Source organism: Anabrus simplex, chromosome 2, assembly GCF_040414725.1.
Source record: "Anabrus simplex isolate iqAnaSimp1 chromosome 2, ASM4041472v1, whole genome shotgun sequence".
Lineage (NCBI taxonomy): Eukaryota > Metazoa > Arthropoda > Insecta > Orthoptera > Tettigoniidae > Anabrus > Anabrus simplex.
The window spans coordinates 1,199,361,902-1,199,388,282 of NC_090266.1; the positions used below are offsets into that span (position 1 = coordinate 1,199,361,902).

The 26,381-nt window shown below is 40.6% G+C and overlaps 1 protein-coding gene across 1 annotated transcript in view; it reads right to left on the reverse strand.

Annotated features, from left to right (window-relative positions):
• The window catches only part of Duox (dual oxidase), a 496,654-nt gene that overhangs the window by 192,809 nt on the left and 277,464 nt on the right, over window positions 1-26,381 (reverse strand). Inside the window, exon 3 of the mRNA XM_067142192.2 lies at window positions 1,028-1,189. Coding sequence (XP_066998293.1) covers window positions 1,028-1,189 — 162 coding nt within the window. The remainder of the gene's footprint in view (window positions 1-1,027; window positions 1,190-26,381) is intronic.

The window sequence follows — 26,381 nt, forward strand, 5'->3', positions numbered from 1 at the left end:
TGACTGCTATAGAAGCCAGTGTCAAAGCCACTCCGATATGATTTCATCCATTACAATGTCGAGGACTGGAGAAAGGCCATTTCCTGCCATACTTACTCCAGACTGGGAATCGTGCTTGAGTGCTAACTTCTAATCAGGTAATTGCAGGCAATGAGTGCATTATCGTACTTTTTCTCTAATATTTTATTAGCACACTATTCCATGTGATTTCATTTCCTAGAATGTGCATACCTTTTAATGATTTTCAAAAGCGATTAATTTAAACATTTCTTTTCTGCAATCCCAGTGTTATTAGATTGGTTGTGTGGCAAAAATGCTCTTCGCTAAGTTTTAATTCAACATACTTCTGGAGTTTGTTCATCTATGACCTATCGCAGATTCAGGAGCACCAAAATATGATTACTATTTTCGTCACTTGATATGGATTTGGCCCACTTTCAGGGACGCGCTTCCTAACGTCAACCCTATGTGGAGGGATGTATACCCTACTGCGTGTTTATATGGTGGTTAGTACTGTCGAGAAGAGTATTAAGACGAAAAGGAACACCCAGTCCCCGAGTCAGAGGAACTAACCATTCCCACTGACTAAGAAGGATTAACGGTCTGTAATTTTAGCATTTTTTCTGGTCACCTTATCGTTCATTTTACGTTAATAAAATTAATTTCTACTTTGTTCTAATAAAATGTTGCACATTACTAATGAAACCCCTGTATGAATAAGCATTATTCAACACCTACATCATTATTTGGCTGCGATAACGTCGAGTAGATTGTCAAAATCATATTTTTTTTAAAGACATGTCCCCACAACGTGGCCAGTCTTCTGGTTCAAGCTGAATCCTCATTCACTAAGTGAACTCTACTGGTTCTGAATCCATGCATATACAGTCGTTTGCGGGTATTTCGAAGATCAGCACGATGTTGAAACTAGCATAGTTTTAAGATTTAGTACTTTCTTTCTCCTGTTACGTATTCTACTGCATTAGGTATTTCAGAAATAGGTTATCCATATCTAGAAGCTACTTACCGAAGAAGGCCAGCAGTGCGGTACGGTTCCGAGCAGACCCCAAACCATCTTGACCTTTGATGAAGAGTTGGCTCAGTTTCCGTGCGCTGGGGCGGTTCTGACCAGCCAGCATGTACACACCATCGGCGTACGATGGCGGAGTCTTGCGGGTCAGGTGCTTGTCTGAAACAAATTATAAAACATCAGAGATGGTATGAATAAGGACATCACATTAAAAAAAAAGTCGTATTACTGCGACGATCAGAACAGCAGCTGCTATAAAATATGTTTGAGAATGTATTTAGGGGTTGTGTACTTTGTATAGAAGAACAAGGTCGACATCTGCTCCATCTTCTCTAAGGTACTCTCTATTGCTTATTTATAGCAGCTGCTGGCTTACAGACGGTTCCAAAACGAACTTACTATATTCTAAGTTAAATCAGTTTAGGAATATCATGCATCCCATCCCGTCGCACACCGTGTAACCGGAAGGGAAAGCGCGCTAGAGAGGGCCCGGTCGGTGAACTTGCAGAAAAGGAAGTGCAGTTAGGAGCGTAGCGGCCTTCGGTTAAGACGGATCCGAATTCGATTCCCAGCTGGGACAGGGACTTTAATCTTAAATGGTTAATTCTTTTGGCTCGGGGACAGGGCATATGTGCTGTTTTCCTATACACGGTAGATGCCACCCCCTCTCTCCCTTGTCGGAGGGTATACCTTACAACTACACCAGGCGTTCAACGGTCACATTAAGTTAAAGAAACACTGAGGTAGTCTGTAATACGGGCTTCGCCGGGCTGAGTGGCTCAGACGGTTAAGGCGCTGGCCTTCTGACCCCAACTTGGCAGGTTCGATCCTGGCTCAGTCCGGTGGTATTTGAAGGTGCTCAAATACGTCAGCCTCGTGTCGGTAGATTTACTGGCACGTAAAAGAACTCCTGCGGGACTAAATTCCGGCACCTCGGCGTCTCCGAAAACCGTAAAAGAGTAGTTAGTGGGACGTAAAACAAAATAACATTATTAATACGGGCTTCAATGCTTGTGCGGAGGTGATTGGTGTATTTAAATGTCTTACTAAGAGTGACCACCTAAGTTTTTCTGGTTAGTTGAAGATCGCGATTGTCTCCTAGATCGTAGGAGAATAACAGTAAGTTAAGGGATACTTGAACGAAGATACGATGTGAGTCCTGCACTTTATTAAGCATCAAGGCAGCGATACCAAGTTAATTTTGTTGATGAACTATACCCATTCCCGTCGTTTACATACTGTAGCTGATTGCAGGCAGCCATTTAGGGATGCAATTATTTCCACAGTCAGACATGTAGCACTGGCGAAATGTGTTCAAGTATAACAACATGGCTTTATGCAAGGGAGATCAAAAAGTTCAAATATAGTAAACTTTACAAACTATGTGTCATCTATTGTAGATCAAAGAAGGTAAGTGGATGTCATATACACGGACACGACAAAAGCTTTCGATAGGATTGATCATCATAAACTTCTAAACAAGCTTCACACTTTTGGTTTTATCCCTGAACTGGTCAAATTCTTTAACTCCTACTTCCAGGAATAGATTTCAATTTGTTCGTTTCGAAGGGTAGCTTCATCCATGTATAAACCAGGCATAAACCAAGGTTTAAAATTAGGTCCACTGTTCATTCTTTTTGTTAATGATATTGGCTCTATATTGGCATGAAAATTTACAGGAAGATTACTTCAAACAAAGATAACGAGAAATTATAACAAGACCTCACGGCACTGGTTGAATGGGGAAAATACAATTTCTTTCAGTTCAATGTTAAGAAATATGAATCAATGATCTTTACTAGAAAAAGACAACCAAAAATCCATTCTTATGAAATGAGCAGTATTAGCCTAAAACGAGTTGAAGAAAAGAAGGATTTAGGAGTGATATTTGATAGTAAACTTCAGTTCAATATAAACATAAATAACGCCGTAAATAAGGCCTATAAGAATCTACGATTTCTAATGAGAAACACAAACAAATTCAAAAATATCAAAGCCATAATACAGGTATACAATTCACTAGTTGGAACAGTAATAGAATATGCCTTTAGAGTCTGGAATCCATCACGTATTAAACGTATAAAAGAAATAGAAAATGTTTAAGCTAAATTTCTAAGATATCTGTATCTCTAAAACTAGTGCAAAATGTGGCATATAATGACTTAATAACAAATTTTGGGATAGGCACATTTCATACTAGGAGAACATTAATGTGTGTAAAATACCTACATAGAATTCTCAAAGGTAAAGCAGATAACAGAGTTACTCCAACAAATAAACCTGTATGCACCGTTTGGAAGTAATAGAAATAATTTAACTCTCTTTGTTAAAAGGTTAAACAAATCACCATATGAATTCACCATTAAACAGAATATGACAGTCAATTAATAAAATGCCAAACGTGGACATATTTCACGAGGAGAGTATCTTGTTAAGGTCAGTCAGAGGGGAACTCGCACAGAGAGAAGACCTGAATTAAATAGAGTAGCATACCTGTGTACCATGAATAATTTAGCCCTTAGGTGAATTTAGATTAACAGTGTATATTTTAGAAGAAATTAAAATAATACGAGAAATACACACTTACCACTGTCCGTAGCTCATAAGTATAGTATTAGGTTTCATATTTTAATTTTTATTGTAAATTATTTATACAATTAGAAATAAGAAATGGAAATGTTCTTTAAGTGGGCAGAAGTAGCTGTTGATAAATCAATCAATCAATCAATCAATCAATCAATCAATCAATCAATCAATCAATCAATCAATCAATCAATCAATCAATCAATCAATCAATCAATCAATCAAATTTTCCTCCTTAAATTATTCCAATCCCTAATTCCATTTCCTCTAAACGAATATTTGCCCCCAATTTATCCTCTTGAATTCTAGCTTCGCCTTCATCTTATGAGCTTTCCTGCTTTCAAAGGCTCAGTTCAAGTTTCTTCGTCTATGGAAGTCATTTTATGTCATCTCTCTACTGATAACTTGGAACATACTCCTTAGTCGAGCAACCGGTCTCCTTATTGTAACATTTTCGTGACACGATTCTCTTGTCGGAAATTATCCAGAAAAAATAGTGCTGCTTTCCTTTGGATCTTTTCCAGTTCTCAAAACAAATAATCCTGGCGGTGGTCCCAGACATTGAAACCATGCTCTAATAGGGGTATTGCCAGTGACTGATACGCCCTCTCCTTTGCATCCTTACCACAACACCCAAATACTCGCATAACCATTTAAAGTGATTTGTAGCTTTTATTTACAATCTCATTGATGTGACTATCCCATGAAGATCTTCCCTTGCATTAACACCTAAGTATGAACAGTATTGGATCGTAGTGAGGGTTATAGTTCTTGCAATTTCCTTGTTAACGACCGGCACGCTTTTGAATCCTAACTGGCCAGCTGTGTTTTCAATGATAATTATGACGATGTTGCTGATGATGGATGCCTGTTTAAAGGGCCTAACATCAAAGTCATCGGCCCCGTGTTTACATTCCTTGTCCGCGGATTTCCAAGATTTCCCCAACCAAGGTGCAGTTCCTACCCGTTTATTCGTTTCCAGGGAGTCAGGTAAGGCCCATTCAGCAGGTCTATGAACACGACCTGAGTGAATCTTTTATGCTCTACCATTTACTATTATTATTGTTTGTTATTAATATTCTAAATCGAGGAACCCTATAGTGACCTCTGGCGCCCATTTACCGGCATTCTCGGCAAATTATAAATTATCATCAGTATAGTGATTTATGTATTTATTCACTTCTTCTGAATTTTATTTCATTGGAAGTCGCCAAGTGGTAATTACTTTCAATTATGGTACGAACATTAGTATTTGATGAATGTATTTGTTAATGTTACAAGCAACGCCCGAGCGTGAGGAGATTTTTTAATTCATATTTAATTATGCTACTATGTATGTTTGTATGTTAAAAAAAATAGGGGAACATGTTTCTGAACGTATGCCATGCTCCACAAAACAATACCTCACATCCAGGTATATTACCAGCTAAACCTTTATTCTTTACCATTGAATTATACAAATGAACATCTATGGATTCGTGTTCATTTTCAGAACACGAACGGAAATGTCCAAACAGGGGCGAAAACGAAGTGATAACAGTCCTCCAGGGTGGATTTTTATCTCATTTGGAGAGCTTCAGTATGGTGTTATGTCCTCCACGAGCATTTATCACAGCTTGGCACCTACATCGTATGCTCCATATAAGTCGACCGAGGTCACGTTGCGGTATCAGGTCCCATTCTTCAATGAGAGCTTGTTCGAGGTCATGGAGAATGTGGTGGAACAGGACGCCCACGAACACTTCTGTCAAGCCCATGCCACACATGCTCGATGGGATTGAGGTCGGGACTCACTACTGTCCATTCTATCTCTTGAACGTCCAGTTCTCGCAAGACAGCTCTGGTGATGTGTACTACATGAGCCCTGACATTTTCGTACATGAGTACGAATTCAGGACCATCACCGTATGCAGCAACCAACACATGCTGTAGCAGTATCTGCTCGATGTACCCCGCAGTGGTAAGACTACCACGGACGATGACAAGATCCGTACGGCCATCAATACTGATTCCACCCCACAACATCACAGAACCTCGTCCGAATCGGTCGCCTACCTGGAAAACATTTGGCATGTACTGTTAACCACGGCGTCTCCATACACGTTGACGTCCATCACGCCGGGTTAGGGGAAATCTGGACTCGTCTGTGAACAACACGCGTCTCCATTGGCGAAGTTGCCAGTTGACGTGGGTACGGGCAAACAGAAGGTGAGCTGCGCGATGTTGCTGCGTTAAACGGGACACTAACAGGACGTCTGGGTCGTAAGGACACTTCTCTTAACCTGTTCCTTACTGTCTGGTGAGACACCGTGACACCAGTGACCCTTCTGAGATCTTCTTGCAGTTCTCTGGCAGTTGCTGAACTATGCCGCAACGCACAGATGGTCAGATATCGGTCATCCTGTGGGGTTGCCATGCGCCCACGACCTTTTCCAACCCTCCATGTGAACTGGACTGTCCCACTGTAGTGATTCCATAAGCGGTGAATAACTGCCGGAAAGACATTGGGATCCACAGCAACACGACGAAAAGTCCATTTTCCTGGATCAAAGTGACGACCCTTAAGACTTGAACCTCGTTAAGATGTCTCATGGGATGTGCTGGTTGACGCACAACGTGCTCAAATGACCGCAGTAGTCTGTATCTCACAACGACACACGGACGCACCGCTATTCACTTTGTTTTGAGGGGTCACCTGACAGTTTAATGCATGGCTACGCCTACAGATGGAGTAACTTCGATTTGATATACCCTGAGTAGCTAATGTCCCAAGGTATGCTGTACGACCATTGGAACCCCATCTACCAAATTAACGTTCACATACCAGACGTTACAAAACATATCCACCTAATTTTTTTGAACTGTGCATTTATTGCACCCGTATCTTAAATAAGTTAATAAATGAATTAGTAAGTTTCCATATATTTCATATACAGTATCCTGAATGGCTTTCAACACGGAACAAATTACAAGACCACCCAGTAATACAGCAAAAACACTTAGACATGTTTTGTTTGGTGTTGTTTATGATAGGAGTTTTCGCAGCTATGAGACAGATAAACTAAAACAACCGGGGGAAAATTTCACAAAATTACTGCGCAGTAAACGAAATTGTGTGAGGGAGAAAGATATATCGAGCCCCCACCCCCTACGAAATGAGTATTAACCAATCGGAATATTTCGTCATTCAGCTGTCTGTTGACACAGGCAAGGGATATTTAGTGCATTAGGAGATCTCGAGAATCTCTTCTAATTATGCGAGTTTCTACACTACCCAGGAGGGTTATTAATAAGATGGTTTGATTTATTTCAGCAAGTGCGACGTACATTACTTTGGTGGTGTAGCTATGACCATGTGATTTGTGATTAGGCTATCATTGTGTGTCTCCGCCAGAAGATATACCACTAGGGACGCACGTCAATTTTTAAATAGTAATTGTGACCGAATGTGGTAAAATTGTAACCTGTGGTATTTGTGCGGATATTTATGATGTGAAATACGCTAGAGTATACACCTTGAACCAACGATCTGCCATCCAGGAACATCCAGGCGTCTCTCACACGGTCATTCGGTCTCACTAGTCTTGCGAGACGGTCCGCGTTCGCTCTACGATAAAACCATATGACAAGGAAGCTTCACTGAACTGCACTGCATAGTTTAGTCTTCAGAAGCATCTTCTCTCACTGCGGTGTATTAGAGAAGCAGGTTATTATTATAACAATTCAGCATGTTAACCGCCTATATGCATTGGTTAGACATCAGAAGATGCTTATAGATACTTTAATTAGTGACCATACAGAGCAAAGACGCAAAGTGCATTAACGTTGTTTGTTCCAGTGCACGGTAAGTGAATAGGCAGTCAGGTGGAGTTAGAATTGAAATATTTAAGTACCAGACACACCTGAGAGTCATAAAAGTATTAGCCCATTGCCCTACTGAAAAGAACAAATAGAAAGTGAAGACAGGTATAGGGGCGGTAAATAACAAAGCCGCCGCAATACTGAGCTCCAGCCGGTCGATTGTAGATTACGACAGAAGAGTGCCACAGTGAATTAACTGATTATGTCGTGTGAAAATTATAAACGAAATTGCTCTGTGTTTCACTTATATTTTTCCTATTGTGAATGTTACCAGTATATTAAGATGTGTCTACAAGTGTGCATCCATTGTCCTATCCTGGATTTAACTTCCTTCAACATGGTATAAATTATGAATTTGGGTGCAGCCGTAGATGAATCGTTGCTCAGAGTTTGATAAAAATGATAAACAATGTGTTTATTAAAGGAAATAATTAATTAGGATCAAGGTTTAAATAAGGTATTATGAAGTACTCGTGAGCTATTGTAAATACGTGAGTGTGATACAGAACTTGCGGATGTCGTGTGCTAGAATATTTTAATGAAGGTATAATGGTCTCTGTTGGAGAAGGGAGTTGCTGAAGAAGTATAAGTGTATCCAGATGATATTTAAGAGATGTTGAGTCGTATGATTGGCTCTTAGCGGTGAGATGCATCCCACTGTGTCGGGGTGGATTTATATACATTTGACTCTAGAATTGAGTGTAACAGTCTACGTAGGATAATTAGAAAAAGAGGCGAGAAATCCTCAGTACACCGTTGATTTTAAATGGCGCAAATAAATGGAGGAAATGACAGGAAATGTCGATGTTCTAGGATAACGAACTTGTGATGTATGATGATCACCATAACATATATGTAAATCCCATTCAAAAGTCAATGACGTTTACTTGGCTGTGTTGATAATATGTGTTCATTAAGATAGTAGAAGCAACAACAAGATAGTTTTATGCCAATTTTATTTTAACAGGGAAATTTAAGTTGAAGATTTAGAGCATGATTTTTGCTATGTTAGTTATTTTTGAGTTAAAGAGTGATTTTAGGTGTGTTTGTAGATAATCAATCAATCAATCAATCAATCAATCAATCAATCAATCAGTAATTGAGTGACACAGTTTATGATCGTACTTCGGTCAAAGTAACTTGACGAAACCGAGTTTTATGTAAAACTGAAATACACGAACTGTCCATGATAATCAGGTTATGTCATGGACAAGGGATGCTTTCAGTGAGATGTATTGTTTAGTCATTGAGGTTCATCGGAAATAAAACACAGGTGATAATCATAATTAAGAAATAATCTATGTTTAAATCAAAACCTGGAAACTTAACCCTTGTACTGTAGTAACAGTGAGTATTTTTATGGATTTTTCTTTTATATGTCTTCGCAGGTAATGCGTGTGTTTTCAGGGGTTTCATTTTTCATATGCGAGTGTGTGTAACTGTGTGTTGGTACTTCCTGTTGGGCTTCTGTTGCATCAAACCGACGTCGTTTATAGTGTACATAACTGACTCGCGATGATCGTTGTAGAGTGATATGATTGGGATTAGGATGACCACTAGTGCAGGTTAAGTGTAACCAGCATTTTTAAAATAACAGCATTATTCCAACAGGTAATCACTGAACTGATGCTTATTTTATTGTGATTATTGGATTATTGTGACGATTTGATTATTAGTGATCATAGTTCCAGGTATTTAAAAGCTCGATGCATAATTAAAGTGGAAATGAATGTGTGATTTATATTTAATTAAAGGACAAATATGTCGTTAGCGTCCGTTCAGTTTATAGCATTTTTTAACATTACAAAACAAGGCGAACGGCCTTAGAACAATTAGAAGTATGAGTAAATATCACAAACATGTAAAGTATAATGAATTAGAATTATGAGAGGAAGTATACTCACGGCGAAAGTTAACTAGTGTATTGCTTGTGTGGGTGAGAATTCCTGAGGGAAGTTTTAAGCCATGAGAGTCCAACAAAGACCGATTTAGTGGATTGTACAGAGTTCAATGTCCAGAGTGACATAATATTGTTCTTGTAAACAAGTTTCAGATGCGCTTGAGTATACAAATTGTATGTGCTGCATTATGGTAGTTAACATTTGACAGTTTGGTATCTGATGACTTATGTGGATTAAGTTTCAGGTAATGTTATTTTAACGGAGTTACATAAGCTTTATTTAATGTAATTCATTCGATTCAAGTAATTCTTATTCTATTTTAATTTTAAAGTAATCGATCCGTTTGTGAATAATTAACCTAATTAACAGTTTTTCATTAAGAATAACGTTCTATAAAAGTTATTGATTTCAAATTCAGAGTGAAGCTATGTTGGGTTAGTGGCACAAAAGCTGTAAGCTTACGTTCATATTTTGACCCACATTTTTATGCAAATTTTATTCAATTTCAGTTATATCTCAACTTATTTCAAGATAATTTCAATTTTATTCAGTTCGCAGTTTATATAATTTTATTTATTAACCTTTCCATGATTTTTAAATTAGTACAGTTTAATTAAATTCAGTTCTAATGAATTTAGATTTCCTTTATTAAATAAATTGATCCTACAAAATCAGTCTGGTTTTCTTATTTAGTAGGTTAGCGTGTAGATTGGGATCCTTTATGTACCCCAAACGAAGACTAAGTGACTGACGGTCTGCGCCCTGGGGTGAGAGAAGAAATGGTAGGTACTTGAGCAGTGCCGAGGCAAAACTTACGAGACTACCTACTGCTGCTAGAAGACAAAGGGTACAGTATGTATGTATGTATGTATGTATGTATCAACAAAAGGGTGCAGTATGTATGTATGTATGTATGTATGTATGTATGCATGCATGTATGTATGTATATATTGCAGCCATGTACCAACAAAAGGGTGCAGTATGTATGTATGTATGTATGTATGTATTCCCGGGACGTACTTCCACTCCAGCACAGTTATCAAAACTGACACGACTTTTCCTCTCGATGAAACAACGTGACTTTTCGTCCCGTTTACCATACCACTGTATGCTGTCCATCTCAAAACGTAATCGAGATCTTTTTGCAGTCGCTCACAATCCTGTATTTATTACTCTATATAATATCATGTATATGATTAAAAACATCAATGCCCAGTAATACTGCCTCGTGGAACACCCCCCTATTATGCATTTACCCTCTAGAAGGCCCGCCTTACTCCTTCAGGTTACGGAATGTAAGCTTGCTAAAAAGAGAAACCTCTTAGCGTTTACAACGTTTTCTGATATAATCAGAAAGAACGCTTTCCCAGACCTTACCTGCAACACATTTCAAGCTAACTGGCTTGTAATTATCCATTTTATATTTATCCTTTTCCTTCGTACACTGGTGCTGCTATAGCAACTCTTCATTCATAATGTATAGCTCCTTCATACAAACAGTAATCAAACAAGTACTTCAGATATGATGCTATATCCCAACTCATTGCCTGTAGTATTTCCCCAAAATATTATCACTTCCATCTGCTCTTTTAGCTTTCAGTTTTTGTATCATTTTGTAAATATCTTCATTATCAAAGGTAAATTTGAGTACTTCACTAATGATGCCGTCAGGAATTATTACTCGTAGGTCGAGAAAACAATGGCTACGAATGCCTCATGCCTCGTGTTCATGTCACTGGAGAGAATGAGCATTCAAACAACATCTGAACCATCACCTTCACCTTGTCTTCAACGTTCAGAATGCTGGCACCACCATCTGAAAACGTGCACACTTCAATACTCTTAATAGCATCGCTTGTCTGATGATGGAAATAACTGCATCGCTAAATGTGGCGGCCTACCACCGTACGCGACAGAATTGGGATATAGTTCCATTTCAAAAATAGGAACTTGGTATTACTGCCCCAGTACTTACTAAAGCACTGGAAACACATTTCACGTTCCTTCATGCTCTCCGTGTTGTTACACACCTAGGTGGAAACTAACTATCGCTATCTTCAACTAGACAGAAGAAAGCTTGAGTTGTATAACTTAGTTAAACCACCCTGAAACCACCCTGCATATCTTCCCATTAAGTCAGAAAACGATTCTTTGAGTTGAATCCGGTGAGTTGGGAGGCTAAGTGGTATACAGGTACTCGGAACGGTGCTCTTGAAACCTTTCCTGCACAAAACCTATCCGAGCGGCTTGGCTCATTATGTTCCTGAATTACTCCGTGACCGTTTATCAAAGAGTGGAACAAGGTATGTTTTCACTTGGCCATCAAGTAATGACAATAGCAGGGATAAGTTAGATATTTATACTCTTTTCGAGTGTATATGGCGTGTTCATTGCACAAGACAAGCCACTATGTTGATGAAACCTAGTATGTGATGTACTCTAATGCGACGTGTTCTTGAAGTTGCCCGGTAGTCAATTGCTGAGGCAAAGTGCCTATGTAGGCAAGCAAGGGCGTTGGATCCGGTACATTCACCCTTCACTATATTCCGTATATTTTCCTGTAATATGGGAAACTACAAGGCAGTGGTAGACGATGCGTCCAAAATTTGGAGAGGCTCAAATACTTAGCGTGTATTAAGTGTTGTCTTATAACCTGTGTCGCTGAGGCGTCTTGTACTCACTAAAGTTTCTGGTAGTTGTCAGAGGAGCTTGTACAACATGTTAGCGGATAAAATTGAGTGACCGAGCTCGATAGCTGCAGTCGCTTAAGTGCGGCCAGTATCCAGTATTCGGGAGATAGTAGGTTCGAACCCCACTGTCGGCAGCCCTGAAAATGGTTTTTCCGTGGTTTCCCATTTTCACACCAGGCAAATGCTGGGGCTGTACCTTAATTAAGGCCACGGCCGTTTCCTTCCCACTCCTAGCCCTTTCCTGTCCCATCGTCGCCGTAAGACCTATCTGTGTCGGTGCGACGTAAAACAACTAGCAAAAAAAAAAAAATTGAGTGATTCAAGTTTTCAAGTTTAAACAGAGTTGTAATTCGGCAAAAACCTTGCCCAATAGGGACGAGGCAATTAGCCTTGCCTGGCATACGATTTTAGCCGGAGCATTGCGGAAATTTCCCGTTTCTTTTTCTTCTTTCAAATAATAAACCGTACGTCACATGTTCAGATTTTGAAAATGACTGCATGACTAGTTATAGTTTATAGCAGGGCACGGTGCAAAAGACGACTTGGTTTGGTTGACCAGAGTGCAGACCCCCCCCCCCCCACTCCTCCATTTGGAGCAATAGCGCTTACTTTCTCTTTCCTCATGCCTGTCTTGCTCGCTCCGCCTGTCTCCCTCTGCCCCACTTGCGCCGTAGTGCTCCAAATCCGGGCTGAGTTGAGCCGAGCAGAGCCGAGCTTAGCCGAGTAGCCCAGAGACGAAGCGTTGATCCGAGCCATACCGAGCGGCACCGATGCACAGTGCACGGAGCTCTTGCGCCTCGATCTGCACGCGTGAGATTTTGGGCGTTTGAGAGGCCCTGGTTTAGAGCCTAGCAGTAATCTATTATTTATTGAAGACATGCTTTCTGTTGTACTCGCTAGGGTGAGCACATGCATGAAACTGCAACAGTGTGTTTCGTTTAATTGTTTTTACGTATATTTCCATCACATGTATTCACAGAGAGAGGTATCTCTATTATGAGCATTACATTGAGGGATGAGCGAAACAGATATACAGCAGATCTATTACAAATGAGTTGTCCATTTACTTCAATTACGATCAAAATTGCAGTGATTTTTATAAGACAATGTAAGACAATACTTCCGCATTTAAACTCAAAGTGCAGCCTCAAGTGAAAGAATTCCATCAGTGATCCGAAGCATAATCACAGTGTTGATGATGATGCTTGTTGTTTTAAGGGGCCTAACATCGAGGTCATCGGCCCCTAATGGTACGAAATGAGACGAAATGCAATGACAAATGAAAAATACACACAAAATCCTCCACTGACCATAATTCAAAACGCGAGGACGAAAAAATGAACGGATGGATATGAAGTTAAAAACAGTCAGTGAAGCCGACCCGCAATGCCTCAGTCTCAGAAACTGACGGAAAACAATAGTAATACTAACCAAGGGGCTGCTTCTATAGCTCAATACTAAATCGATGATGCTTGCAAGCGAAAGGGGTCCAAAATATAGGTCATCGCACTCTCATAATGGTACTTATCGCTTGGAAAGTAGAACCATGGTATTTGACATGGTGCGGTACTAATCAACAGTATCGAAGACTCGCGGTATTCCACACATTATGGTACTACTCACTGGTAATGAAATTCGCACAGGTAATACAGACCTATGGTGTTTCACACATAGCGGCGCCATTTACAGGCAACGCAAACCTATGGTTTTCATCACATACGTGTACTAACCACCGGGACTCGTACTATCCCGTGGTGTTCCTTATATAGTGGGTACTAATCATAGGCAAGCCAGAACCCTGGTGTCGCTCATATAGTGCTACTAATCACAGGTACCGTAAAAGCCTGACCGCACGGTGCTCCTGATTGCTACTAATCACAAACTTATTTGGTACCTAACATAGTGGTGCTACGCGCAAGTAATAACGACCCACGGTGTTCCCCGCGTGGTGGTACTAATCACAAGTAGTTACATGGTTCTAATCCGATCATCCCTTGGTCGCCCCTTTTAGTCGCCTCTCACGACAGGCAGGGGATATCGTGGGTGTATTATTCGTCTGCCTCCCCCACTCACAGGGGGTGTGTGTTTGGTCCGCGAGAGGTATTTTATTTCCCTCAAGTCCGCCGGCAAGCCGGTTAGGACCCCCCTATCCGCCGCCTGGGACGCGCCACGTGGGAGTATCACCTCTCCCCCTGCTACGCCTGCGTAGCAGGTTCGTGGTATCACAGTGTTAACTAGAGGGATAAGAATATGTACTTGATGGTTAGTCCCAATATGAAAAATGTTTATGTAGACCAAGTGGTAAATGAAATCGAAGACTAATTTGAAAAGGGAATCACAATCCAAGGAGAGGAAATAAAAACTCTTGAGATTTGCCGATGATATTTTAATTTTATCTGAGTCTGCAGAAGATCTAGAGAAATTGCTGATTGGTATGTACACATTCTTGGAGATGCGCACACAATAAAAATAAATCAATCTAAAAGAAAATAACGAAGTCTGGTGAAACACGAAAAATTAAGTTAGATTAGGAAATGAAGTCTCAAGGCAAGTACATGAATACTGTTGCTTGGATAGTAGAACAATTTATTTATTTATTTCGTGTCAGAGTGTTGAAAAACCTTAAAATGTACTTTGTTTTGTTTGTATATAATACCTTATTTATATTTTATGTCACAAAAGATGTTTCACACAATGTCTGCCTAGAAATGGGCAATGGCTTGAATCAAGTCTTGAAGTGTACAACGAACAGGGCAGGACTGACAGTCATACAGGTGTTTGGTAGTTTGTTGCTCCCCACAATCGCAAATTACCCAATCTTTTAGGTTATCCTTGGATTTACCTACTCCACTCTTCAAACGATTCAGTGCCTTCCAGGTTGTCCATTCCAAGTGATGACCAGGGGGTGGAGATTCAGAAGGCACATCCAATCAGAAAGATGCTCCATATCATAACGTGCTGTTCTTGTTGGTTTATCCAGAGCCTTGGAGACACTGAGGAAACTTTTCCTGGACTTCAGTCTTCTGGGTGGAGGTCGATGTACAAATAATGGGTGGTTGCTTGCGAGATCCACCTTCGACCTCTCTTGTCTTGCAATTACTTCTCGCCGAATGTCTGGAGGAGAAATAACAGCCAAGCAGTAGAGTTTGTCAGTGCGAGTAGGTTTCAGACACGCAGTTACTATTCTACATGTTTCATTAAGGGCTGCATCCTCCCGCTTCGTATGGGCTGACCTGAACCGGACAGGACATGCATACTCAGCTGCAGAGAAACTCAGAGCAAGGGCTGAGGTTCTTAAAGTTGGATGGGCTCCCCATTTGCTTGAGCCAAGTTATAGAATTCAGACTAGAAACAGCAAGAAAAGACTTAATAAATGGGCTCGCTTCGAATCTTGATATAGGAATTAGATATTTTTGAAGACTTTCGTGTGGAGTACGGCATTGTATGGAAGTGAAATATAGACTATAATTAGCTTCACTTGTCAGAAAAAAAGAATAGAAACTCTTGATATGTGGTGTTACCGAAGGATGCTGAAGGTGAGATGGGTAGATTGAGTAACGAATGAAGAGATCCTGAATTGGATTGAGAGAACGATGTGTCGAAGTTAGACCAGAAGAGATATAATGATAGGACACATTAAGATACCCAGGACGTGTTCAGTTGGTTTTTGAGGGAACTGGAGGCGGTAAGAATGACAGTAGTAGACCAATGTATGAATATGAGAATCAGATTTGAGTAGACATGGGATGTAGTACTTACGCAAAAATGAAATGAAAAGGATAGGATGACATGGAAGGCTGCATCAAATCAGTCTGTAGAGTGATGACCCAAACAACAATATGAAAATAAAGGAGATAACAAAACAAAAGTGAATTCAATTTTTGCTCTGCTGATTCATTGTGGTATGATATGAAATGGCGTATGGCTTTTAGTGCCGGGAGATCCCAGGACGGGTTCGGCTCGCCAGGTGCAGGTCTCTCGATTTGACTCCCGTAGGCAACCTGCGCGTCGTGATGAGGATGAAATGATGATGAAGACAACACATACACCCAGCCCCCTGCCAGGGAAATTAACCAATGATGATTAAAATTCCCGACCCTGCCGGGAATCGAACACGGAACCCGTGTGACCAAAGGCCAGCACGTTAATCATTTAGCCATGGAGCCGGACAATTGTGGTATCAAAAGTATGGTGTCAATACGTGTGATCCTAATCTGACAGCTCTAGAGGTAAGGGACGAGGAAAAAACATCTTAAGGCATTGTTTCTTCATTGTCTGCAAACATCCATCTCTCAGATAAGATCGTAAAAGATGAGAATAATGGAGGACGATCCTGTGTCCTAAAAATGTAAAATTGATGCCCCGAAGTCATTTTGGGGGAATACTCATGCCACTGCCAGAAAGCTAGCCAATGCCAACTATTTCCGAAACGTTACATCGGTCTACAGTACTTAATCTAATTTCCTCCGACCTCAGTTATGCATTAGGTTAACTGTATCCTTAAGTTCGCCAGTTAGCGGATTGGATTCCAGCTGAGGTCGGTATCCGAATACAGCTCCGTGTCGTTGGCTTCCAGTGTGTTAGAAATCTCTCGCAGGACTCAACTCTTACTATCTCCTAAAATTCACAACAACTGAATGGGAGTTAAATAACATTAACTTGATTCCAGCCGAGAATTTTACAAGATAATGAAATTCTATTTTGAAGTACAGGAGTATACCAACCGTCGCCAGGGCGAATACTATGGAGTGTATCAGGAATGAAATTGGCAAATACTAAAGACACAGGAGAAAATCTTTCAGCATCTGTTTCTCTCCAACTCAAATTATAACTGAGTCGTCAAATTTGCATCCATATATGCAACAATGAAAAGACGTCTAACGATCCGTTCTACGAAGGGACACCAAATTGAATAAAGGGAGAAATTAGAAACGTGAATCTCTCATAAGCTGACAGAGAAGTTTGTTTTTCAGCACCCTAAGACATTGTTACGAACAGGGCCCTATTTGTTTTGCGAGTAGTGCTGAGTAGAGATGAAACAGCGAGTTAGTGCTTATATACCACGTCTTTATCTGGCAGCAAAACCCCTGAAGTGTGGGCAGACCCGCATGACACAGCTGGACTTTTGAGTCTGAAACCCATTCTAATGTCATGTACACAAGTAAGAAGTCTTTAGACAGCCCTATTCTACACACGAGTTTCATAGCTGTATAAATTCAGTCTGCTAAGAACATGAAAAGTGGAAAAGGGAGAAACATGTTCCATCGATTGGAACATTCCCTTCACCAGGCCGACCAAACACGCTTCAGTTCGAAGTTCATACATTTACTGCATCAGAGATCATCTGGAAGTGTTTGCAGCGGTGCTATACAAGGGAAATACGAACAAAAAAGTGTCTCAAACGGAAATTGCATACGAAAAAAACCCCCACTAAATTTAAGCAAGCCTCTTTGGAGAATATTACGAACTTCCTAGGTCTGTGAAACGAGGCTCCAAGAGTTGCATCTAAGAATTCTTATTTTCCAACATCCGAGATGTCGCGAGAGCGAATTGTGTCACATGTGGATTTGGCTGTTTTAAGGCCGGATGCCCTTCCTGACGCCAACTCTATGTGGAGGGATGTATTCACTATTGCGTGTTCTGATGCGTTTGAATATGAAGAGGAGAGGTTGGGACAAACACACACTCAGTCTCCGAGCCATAGGATTTAACCAAACGTGATTAAAATCCTCTACCCGGCCGGAAATCGAACCCGGAACCCTCTGAAATGAAGGCCTCACCGCTGACTTTCAGCCAAGGAGCACATTTTCCTGTTGTGTCTGCCTTGTCTCTGGGCTTATTGGGTTGTAATATTTAATTATGCGAGTATTTAAAGAGACTCCTTCCGTACATTTGTTAACTTGGATATTATTAGATAATATAATTCAAGATTATTGTTATTTCCTGTTTAAAACACCATTTATTCCCTTGTAAAAGAGATATTTGCCACTATTTGTTTCTAACATTATAAAACATATCGTTAATCCGTTAAAATACATTCATTCACCTCGTACTATACATATACGATGTTCTGCTCTCCCCTCCGCGTGTTACGTGCGACTGAGTCTAAACCACACTCCACGTCCTAGTTAAGTTCCCGGGTATGTGAGCGTCGAGACTGGCTGCAGTCGCCGGCCGAACGGGTCGAACGGGAGCAAAAGGGCTTTCTGTTCATCTCTAGTAGGGACGGGTTGATCGTCGAGTCATTTCTTAAATAACGATACCTGTTTCAGACCATCAATACTCGGTACTGAAATTTTAAAGATGGAAACAGAGAGCTGCTGCCAGGTCGTCTGAGCAAAGTGAATTTCATTCGTAATTTCAATATCATATTTGTCTCGTGTCATTTCAGAAACAAGAGATAAGGTTGCTTTTTGTGTGGAATAAGGGCAATGCTAAATTTACGTAGATATTTTAAGTTCATTCTGACCGGAACGTTCCAATTTTTTTATTTGTTTTTATGATTTGCTTTACGTCGCTCTGACGCAGATAGGTCTTATGGTGACGATGGGATAGAAAAGGGCTAGGAGTGGGAAGTAAGCGACCGTAGTCTTAATTAACATACAGGCTTTTTCCTGGTGTGAAAATGGGAAACCACGGAAAACAGTCTTCAGGGATGTCGACAGAGGGGTTCGAATCCGCTATCTCCCGAATGCAAGCTGATAGCTATGCAACTTAAACCGCGCTGTCAGTTGCCTGGTTAAGCCATTTTACAATAACCCTACATCTCTCTAAGTGCTGAAAGGGGCAACAGCTAATTCCTTCGTCCTTAAATGTTGGAGACAAATGTTGTATACAAGAACAGGTATACAGGAACACAACTATATTTTATTGCTTCAGATAGTCTTAACAACATATATACATACATTCAATAAAACTTTCCTCGAAGCAGTATGAAAATTATAAACAGTTAACGTTGCTTGTAGACCGAAGTTCCAAAAAATTGTACACTATATACATATATACATGAATCTATCTTGATGCGAAAGTCCATTGAAAAGCTAGAGTTCTTGATAGTTGAAAACTATCTGCTCTATACCGTCACAAGTGTAATCAGTAGCGAAAGTTTGCACTAATAGAATATTAGTTGTTTCTGTAACTTGTCAGGAACTGACATTGAAATGCATAATTACTAGAATACTAATTGATGTGTGTGAGCCTAGGTGGGACTGAGGGAATACTGTCATCGGGCTCGACGTGGCTGCGGGAAAAGGGAGCGGAGGCAGTAACCCGAGGTGAAACCTCAAACACTCAGAATCAGTCCACCTATTCGAGGCACCTTTTTAAGAGGGATAGCCTCCGTGTTCGACATTCGGCGTAATCTGGTGCTGGGCACTGGCAAGTCCTCGCCTGTGGCTGGAAGGCAGCGCCTTTATATAGCTGGCTGATGTAACAGGCAAGCGCAGTGCAGACGACTCGTAGAGCCGAGAACAATCCAGGCTGTTGCGTGCGCGGAGCAGGCGGCGCAGAGCGAGGAGCGCGCAGACACACGACAACAAACCAACTAGTATTTTGCAATATGCTTATTTTCCCAGGAATTTATTTTACACGCGGCTACTGAGGTATTTACTTACCCTTCAACAAGGAGTTTATTGGTAATAATTATTACAACTTGTTCTCTTACCATTTGCTTTACATCGCACCGACAGAGGCAGGTCGTATGGAGACGATAGGATAGGAAAGGGCTAGGAGTGGGAAGGAAGCGCTCATGGCCTTAATTAAAAGGCACAGCCCCAGTATTTGGCCTGTGGGAAAATGAGAAACCACGGGAAACCGTCTTCAGGGCTGTCGACAGTGGGGTTCGAACCCACTATTTCCCGAGTGCAAACTCACAGCTACGTGACGCGAACCGCGTAATAAACTCGCTCGGCCTTATAAGAAAGCGTGTCCACTTCCCAGGCAGGAAGAGAGTAAGAGAGAAAGTATTTATTTATTTATTTATTTATTTACAAAGCACAAGATACAGCTGCACTGAGCGCATTTCACTTGTAAATTCAGACGAATTAACGAACTTACGCTTTCATAATAAACTATATGAAACACTAGCAAGATACCCGTGCTTCGCTACGGTATTATACTGAAATTTATAGTTGAATGCTTATCGTTTTATATATAACCCGCCGATATTCGCGATCTGACTCGTTTTCTGAGAGATTACGGCAACGTTCCTCCCATTTTCAATCTTTTTTCCAGCAATTGATGTCGTACTTCCCGGGCTAGGTCCAGGTATTCCGCCCGCTCAGTTCGCTCCCTAAATTTTTGCCACCTTTTCCTATAAGCATTTTTAATGTGGATCAAATCCTTGAGGAGATTCGGCGTGGTGTCGTCTTGGGTGCCTTGGCGGTACTGAACCCGCGGCCGGACTGTATTCGTAGTCATTACCAGGCCAGGACCCGTTTCCAGCGCGGTCCGCACAATTTGACGACGGTCCAGAACATTATTATTATATTATTATTATTATTATTATTATTATTAGATGTTCTGGATCCCACAGCAAGATGCAAGAATGACATACTTCCGTGCATTATTGACCTTATTATAGAGGTGAACAATTTGACGGTCAATCTCATTCCTATCGTTTATTTCAAATGTGTTTAAATTTTTATTTATATATTTTTTTATATCTATGAACGTTCTCCGAAGGAAAAATGCCTGTTGAAATCGAACCCAGGAAATATTAAAAATGATCGGTTTATGATCAGAATAAGTACATCGAAAATCTACAGCCTGTTTCCAGTCATTCGACATGGTCAGGAATGGAATGAATAAAGCCCCATCTAGCGGCGACAATAGGAATTGTGCCGGCTGCCGAAGCACTCCTCTGAGGGCAATGATCGATGAATGACAAATGAAATGAAATATTGGACAGTGTTGCTGGAATGAATGATGAAAGGGAAAACCGGAGTATCCGGAGAGAAACCTGTTCCGCCACCGTTTTGTCCAGCACGAATGTCACATGGAGTGAAAGGGATTTGAACCACGGAACCCAGCTGTGAGAGGCCGGCGCCCTGCCGCCTGAGCAACGGAAGCTCCTGATAAGAACATTATGAACAGTAACATCAATTGGTCTCACCTCCTTTTACACCCACCGCCGTTAAAAAAAATTAAAAGAAGGCGTGTTTCTTTATGTTCAAAGGAGATTCCAAACACCAATGTCCACGTCTATTACCTTCAGTTCTGAGATATAAGAATCCTGATAAAATAATTCACTTTTTTCACTTCCTTTCACAATTTCCCCCCCCCCCCCCTTCCCACCTAAGTGAATTATCCGGCAAAAAATACTTGTTTTTTTAATAGTAAAGGATCTTCTAAATACCAATTATCACGACTCTAACTTCTTCATTTTTTGATTTATGTGTCCTCGTGAAAGGAATTCAACTCCTTTTCACTCCCGCTTCGCAAGATGCCCCCCCCCCAAAACGCGTTTTTCTTTCTTTGTAAAGGAAATCCAAATACCAATTTTGACGTCTGTAACAACTTTATTTTTATTAGATGTATGTATTCTTATACAATTAAGTCAATTAATTTATCAATTCTTTCAGCCGCCCCCCTCTCCACCCAAGTTTTATTTCCGAAAACTAAAAATACACGTTTCTTTATTTTTAATAGATAAAAGATACCATTTTTCACTTCTGTAACATGTTAAGTTTTTTGATATGTACTGTAGAAATTCTCATTTTAAAATTTCACCCCTTTTTATTTCCCCTTAAGGGGAGTTTCCAAAAACAAATCACCTATGTTTCTTTACATTTAGAGGAAATTCCAAATACCCACTTTTTACGTCTGTAACATTTTAAGTTTCTCACATATTCTGTAGATATAGTCTTTCGAAAAATTCACCCCAATATGTCACTCCTGTTTAACCGCCATTAATTGGATTTTCCAAAAACAAAAAATACGTGTTTCTTTATTTTAAAAGGAGATCCGATATACACATTTTCAGTTCTGTAATATTTTCAGTTTGAGATATGTGTATCCTCATTAAAGGCATTCAACCCTTTTACACCCCTCCCATTGGGATTTACAGAAAACAAAAAATACGTGTTCCTTTATTTTTAAGGGAGATTCTAAATACCAATTTTTACATCTGTAAACTTTTAAAGTTTTAAGATGTAGACACACTCATTTTAAAAATTCACCCCCCCCCTTTTACCCCCCCCATTATTTGGATTTTCCAAAAACGAAAAAATACCTGCTTCTTTATCTTTAAAGTAGATCCCAAATACCAATTTTCAGGTCTGTAATATCTTCAGGTTCAGAAATATAAGTAGCCTCATTAAAGGCATTCAACCCCTTTTCCACCCTTCCCATTGGGATTTTTCGAAAACAAAATACGTGTTTCTTTATTTTTAAAGGAGATTCTAAATACCAATTTTTACATCTATAAACTTTAAAAGTTTCGAGATATAGATACACTCATTTTAAAAATTCACCCCCCTTTTCACCCTCCCATTAATTGGATTTTCCAAAAACAAAAAAATACGTGTTTATTTTTAAAACAGATCTAATGTACCAATTTTCAGGTCTGTAATATCTGCAGGTTCTGAAACATAAGTATCCTCCTTAAAGGCATCCAACCCCTTTTTCACCGTTTTTCACCCCTGCTATTGGGATTTTCTGAAAACAAAAAATACTTGTTTCCTTATTTTTAAAGACGATTCTAAATACCAATTTCTACATCTGGAAACTTTTAAAGTTTTGAGATATAGATACATACATTTTAAAATTTCAACCCCCCTTTTCACCCCCTTATCGAAGGAATATCCAAAAATCCTCTCTTAGCGAGCACCTACATCTTAATATGAATCTATGCCGAAAATTTCATTTCTTTATGTCCAGTAGTTTCGGCTCGGCGATGATGAATCAGTCAGTCAGTCAGTCAGTCAGGACAAGTTATTTTATATATATAGATAACGGATGAGTAACAAAATCAGATATACAGCCTACAACTGTCCAAGCCGAAAATCATGAGAATGTCCATGTTTAAGGCCAAGTCGCACGTCTGATGGAAACCTGTTTTGCTATGGATTACCTCAGCTTCACCTTACATTACACGTTCCGCTTCATCACTCCTTCGATCACTTCGTTCTCTTTTGCAGTGTCATCCTTCTATTTTTATATAGGGTAAACGAAGCATCCGCACTCAATTTGGTATTTGGCTGTGAATTTAAGGTAGGATGCCATTCGTGCCGCCATATGCTGGCCCTATAGAATATTCTATACTAATTCACCGACACCTAAACTAGAAACACTCGTTTCTCAGAGTATATTTCCGAGGTACCGGTAACCTAACTCTCCGACATGTTTTACCTTGTACTTTCGTAGGTACACTAATGAAATATCAGGAGAGCAGTAGTCTTTAATTAGTCGAAACGAAGGCCATCTCCGTGCAGGCTACGGGCGTCCATGGAGGGTTGGAAGGAAAACCTCGACACTAAATAAGACAAAATGGTGAGCTCTATGCCGGACAGGAATGAAAATTACTTATTTCTGTTGGAAACTGGGTGAACCTCAGGGCAATGTGCCTCCCCAGAAGTTGGAGTCTCGATTTTAAAGCTTTTAACTTCCTGGTGGGGAACTGGAATCACGACCTTGGGTAAACCAGCATGCCTTCAATTATAAACCAGAATCAAAATATGGGGACAGTGCTAACAAGTGTTGAATGATTGTGAATGAAGTGTGCAGCCGACAGCAAACATTTATTCTAAATTGAGAATTAAATAATGTACTTAAATATTTGAAACCCAAATAAGTATATTCGAATATGCATTGTTTGCTGCTCAAGATTTCTAAGGACTTATGTACATAATCAACCATCAACCCATGATCCGAGTTTCGTTACGAAATGTGAATGATTAATACAACTTAATATCTGATAAAACAACAGCTCGACTTGGATTAAACCGTACTAGACGTCTGTGCAGAATCTCAAAATACTCGTATATTAAACATAACCAGAAATACGCACGTTAATAGCAATAAATGTATACAAGCTTATCTCATAGTGCATTAAATTTTCAATTGTACTTTACAAGCCGTAGACTAAGTACTCCATCATAATGTCATAGTCAACTTGTTGGATTCAGCATACCTTATTCCGAGTATTAAGCTAGTACTCTTAGGTATCTGTCCAGTACATTCCATTGTGTGTTCCAGCAGATCTTATGCAGGGCCAGGTTATCAGTGTCACGCACAATCTCCTACGTGAAAGACCAGGGACTATCCTATCAGGGTTGACTTGCATTAGTCCAGATAATCGCCAGAGGGACCTTCGCTCAGCTGCGAACAGTAAAGAGATCTCGCGCAAGGTTGGTATAATGTAAGAAACTTAGATCCCGCGAACTACTGCTGAAGACGAACGTCAAGTCTGTTCTCTACGAGTGTAAGATATGGCATGGAAAGTATCACGGAGATCACACGAAGGGTCCACACCTTCATGGACAAATGTTTAGGAGCAATACTGAGGTTACAATGTCCGAATGTCATCTCATAGGAAGCTAGCAGAGCATCCAGTAGCACAAAGCAGAAATGGTCATAAAGAAGCCATGGATAACTACTTCTAAAATGGCCAGGAATAGAATTTCAACATCCTTTTTTTTTTCCAGTTATTCCCAAGGCCCCGTTTCGTGTTCTCAGGCCAGTGTTCAATTTGTGACCGAGCCGGGTATCGAACTCTGCCTGATGAAACGCTACTGTGCTAGCCCCTGCGTCATGGTGACGGCTGCATACAGAAAAAACACGAAGTTGTTAATTATGTGCCCCGATCCTAAAGTGAAGTAAGTGCTCTCGAAAATCCCTATCAAATGTCCTTAGTGGAATTTCCACCCGAAGCACTCGTTGAATGTCTTCAGGTGCTCCAAATCTTTCACATGTACAGTAATTTATTCTAGGATTGCTCTTATCCCGCTTTCTCACGCCTTGGTGGGTTCGCACATGTGGATTGAGCCTTGTTTTACGGCTGGATGTGTCCCTTCGTGTGTGGAGGGACGTGTTCCTTGTGGTGGTAGGCAGTGTGACGTGTTGTGTAAATGAAGACGTGTGAAGTGAGACCATAACCCTCTCGGACCGCGAACTCGAGAAATTAAGCAGGCAAGCTAAAATCCCCAGTCGGTCCGGGGATTGAACCTAGGACCCTCTGACCGGAAGACCACAAGCTGACTATTCTGCCAATGGAATGGACGCTAGGATTTTCTTCCTTGATATTTCTGAGGATGGCATTGGCTGGAATGTAGAAACACTCTTCCTTTAAAGGTTGATGTCAGGTTCGTCGTAATTACTTCTTCCTGAACTCATCTGTTCTTATAACGTAGAATCTACGTCGTAGATAATTAGTGGGGGATGTCTCTGTCATCACGTGCATTTTACCGAGGGTAGATGACCTCCGCTCCACTCCACTCCGGTTTGGTCGCGGAATGTGGTTCACCTTGCCTGAGTACCGGCACGCGTGGGAGAAGACGGATGTGGGGCAGTGTTCAGTAAGACCACAAGTGATGCCACCCCTATGTCCAGTTCGCTGCGTTCAGAACTCTCCGCGACAATTTTGTTCCAGACCAAATGCGTCCCTTGTATTCGTGGATGAAGCAGTTCATGTGTCCTGATATAAGTTGATCGAGTTCAGAGCCTAGCACATTACGATTTAACGGAAGCGGCTGCGACTTTTATTTTAGGACCATCCCAGTATTTGCCTGGAACTGTGATGTAGAAGCTAAGTAAAACCACTTCGAGGCTGGCCGAATCGACATCATGAAAATATTATACAAAATACACTTGATCGAATTTGGTTGAAATGCACACCTGTTATGTTCGACAATTCGGGTTCACAAAATGGTAGTAGATTTAGGCACTGGCACGTTAAAGAATAACCTTTTCAGGGAAAAGTACCGACATGACATTTTCTCTTGAAATACACAACATTTTTACGATCTGCTTTACGTCGCACCGACACAGATAGGTCTTATGGCGAAGATGGGAGAGGAAAGAGTTAGAAATGGGAAGAAAATGACCGTGGAGTTAAGGTGCAGCCCTAGCATTTTCCTGGTGTGAAAATGGGGAGCTACAAGAAAACCATGTTCAGGGCTGCCGACAGTGGAGTTCGAACCCACAGTCTCTCAAATGGAATTTACAACAGTTGAACATATTATTTCTGTAGTTCGTGGTGTGGGTTCCTGTAGTCACGTCCTGGTTCATAAATCATGGCCATCAGCTGAGTAAGCGGTCCTAAAAGTCGAAGTACCAGTCTTTATGGAATTCGAGTGGGAAACTCGAATATACACGGAG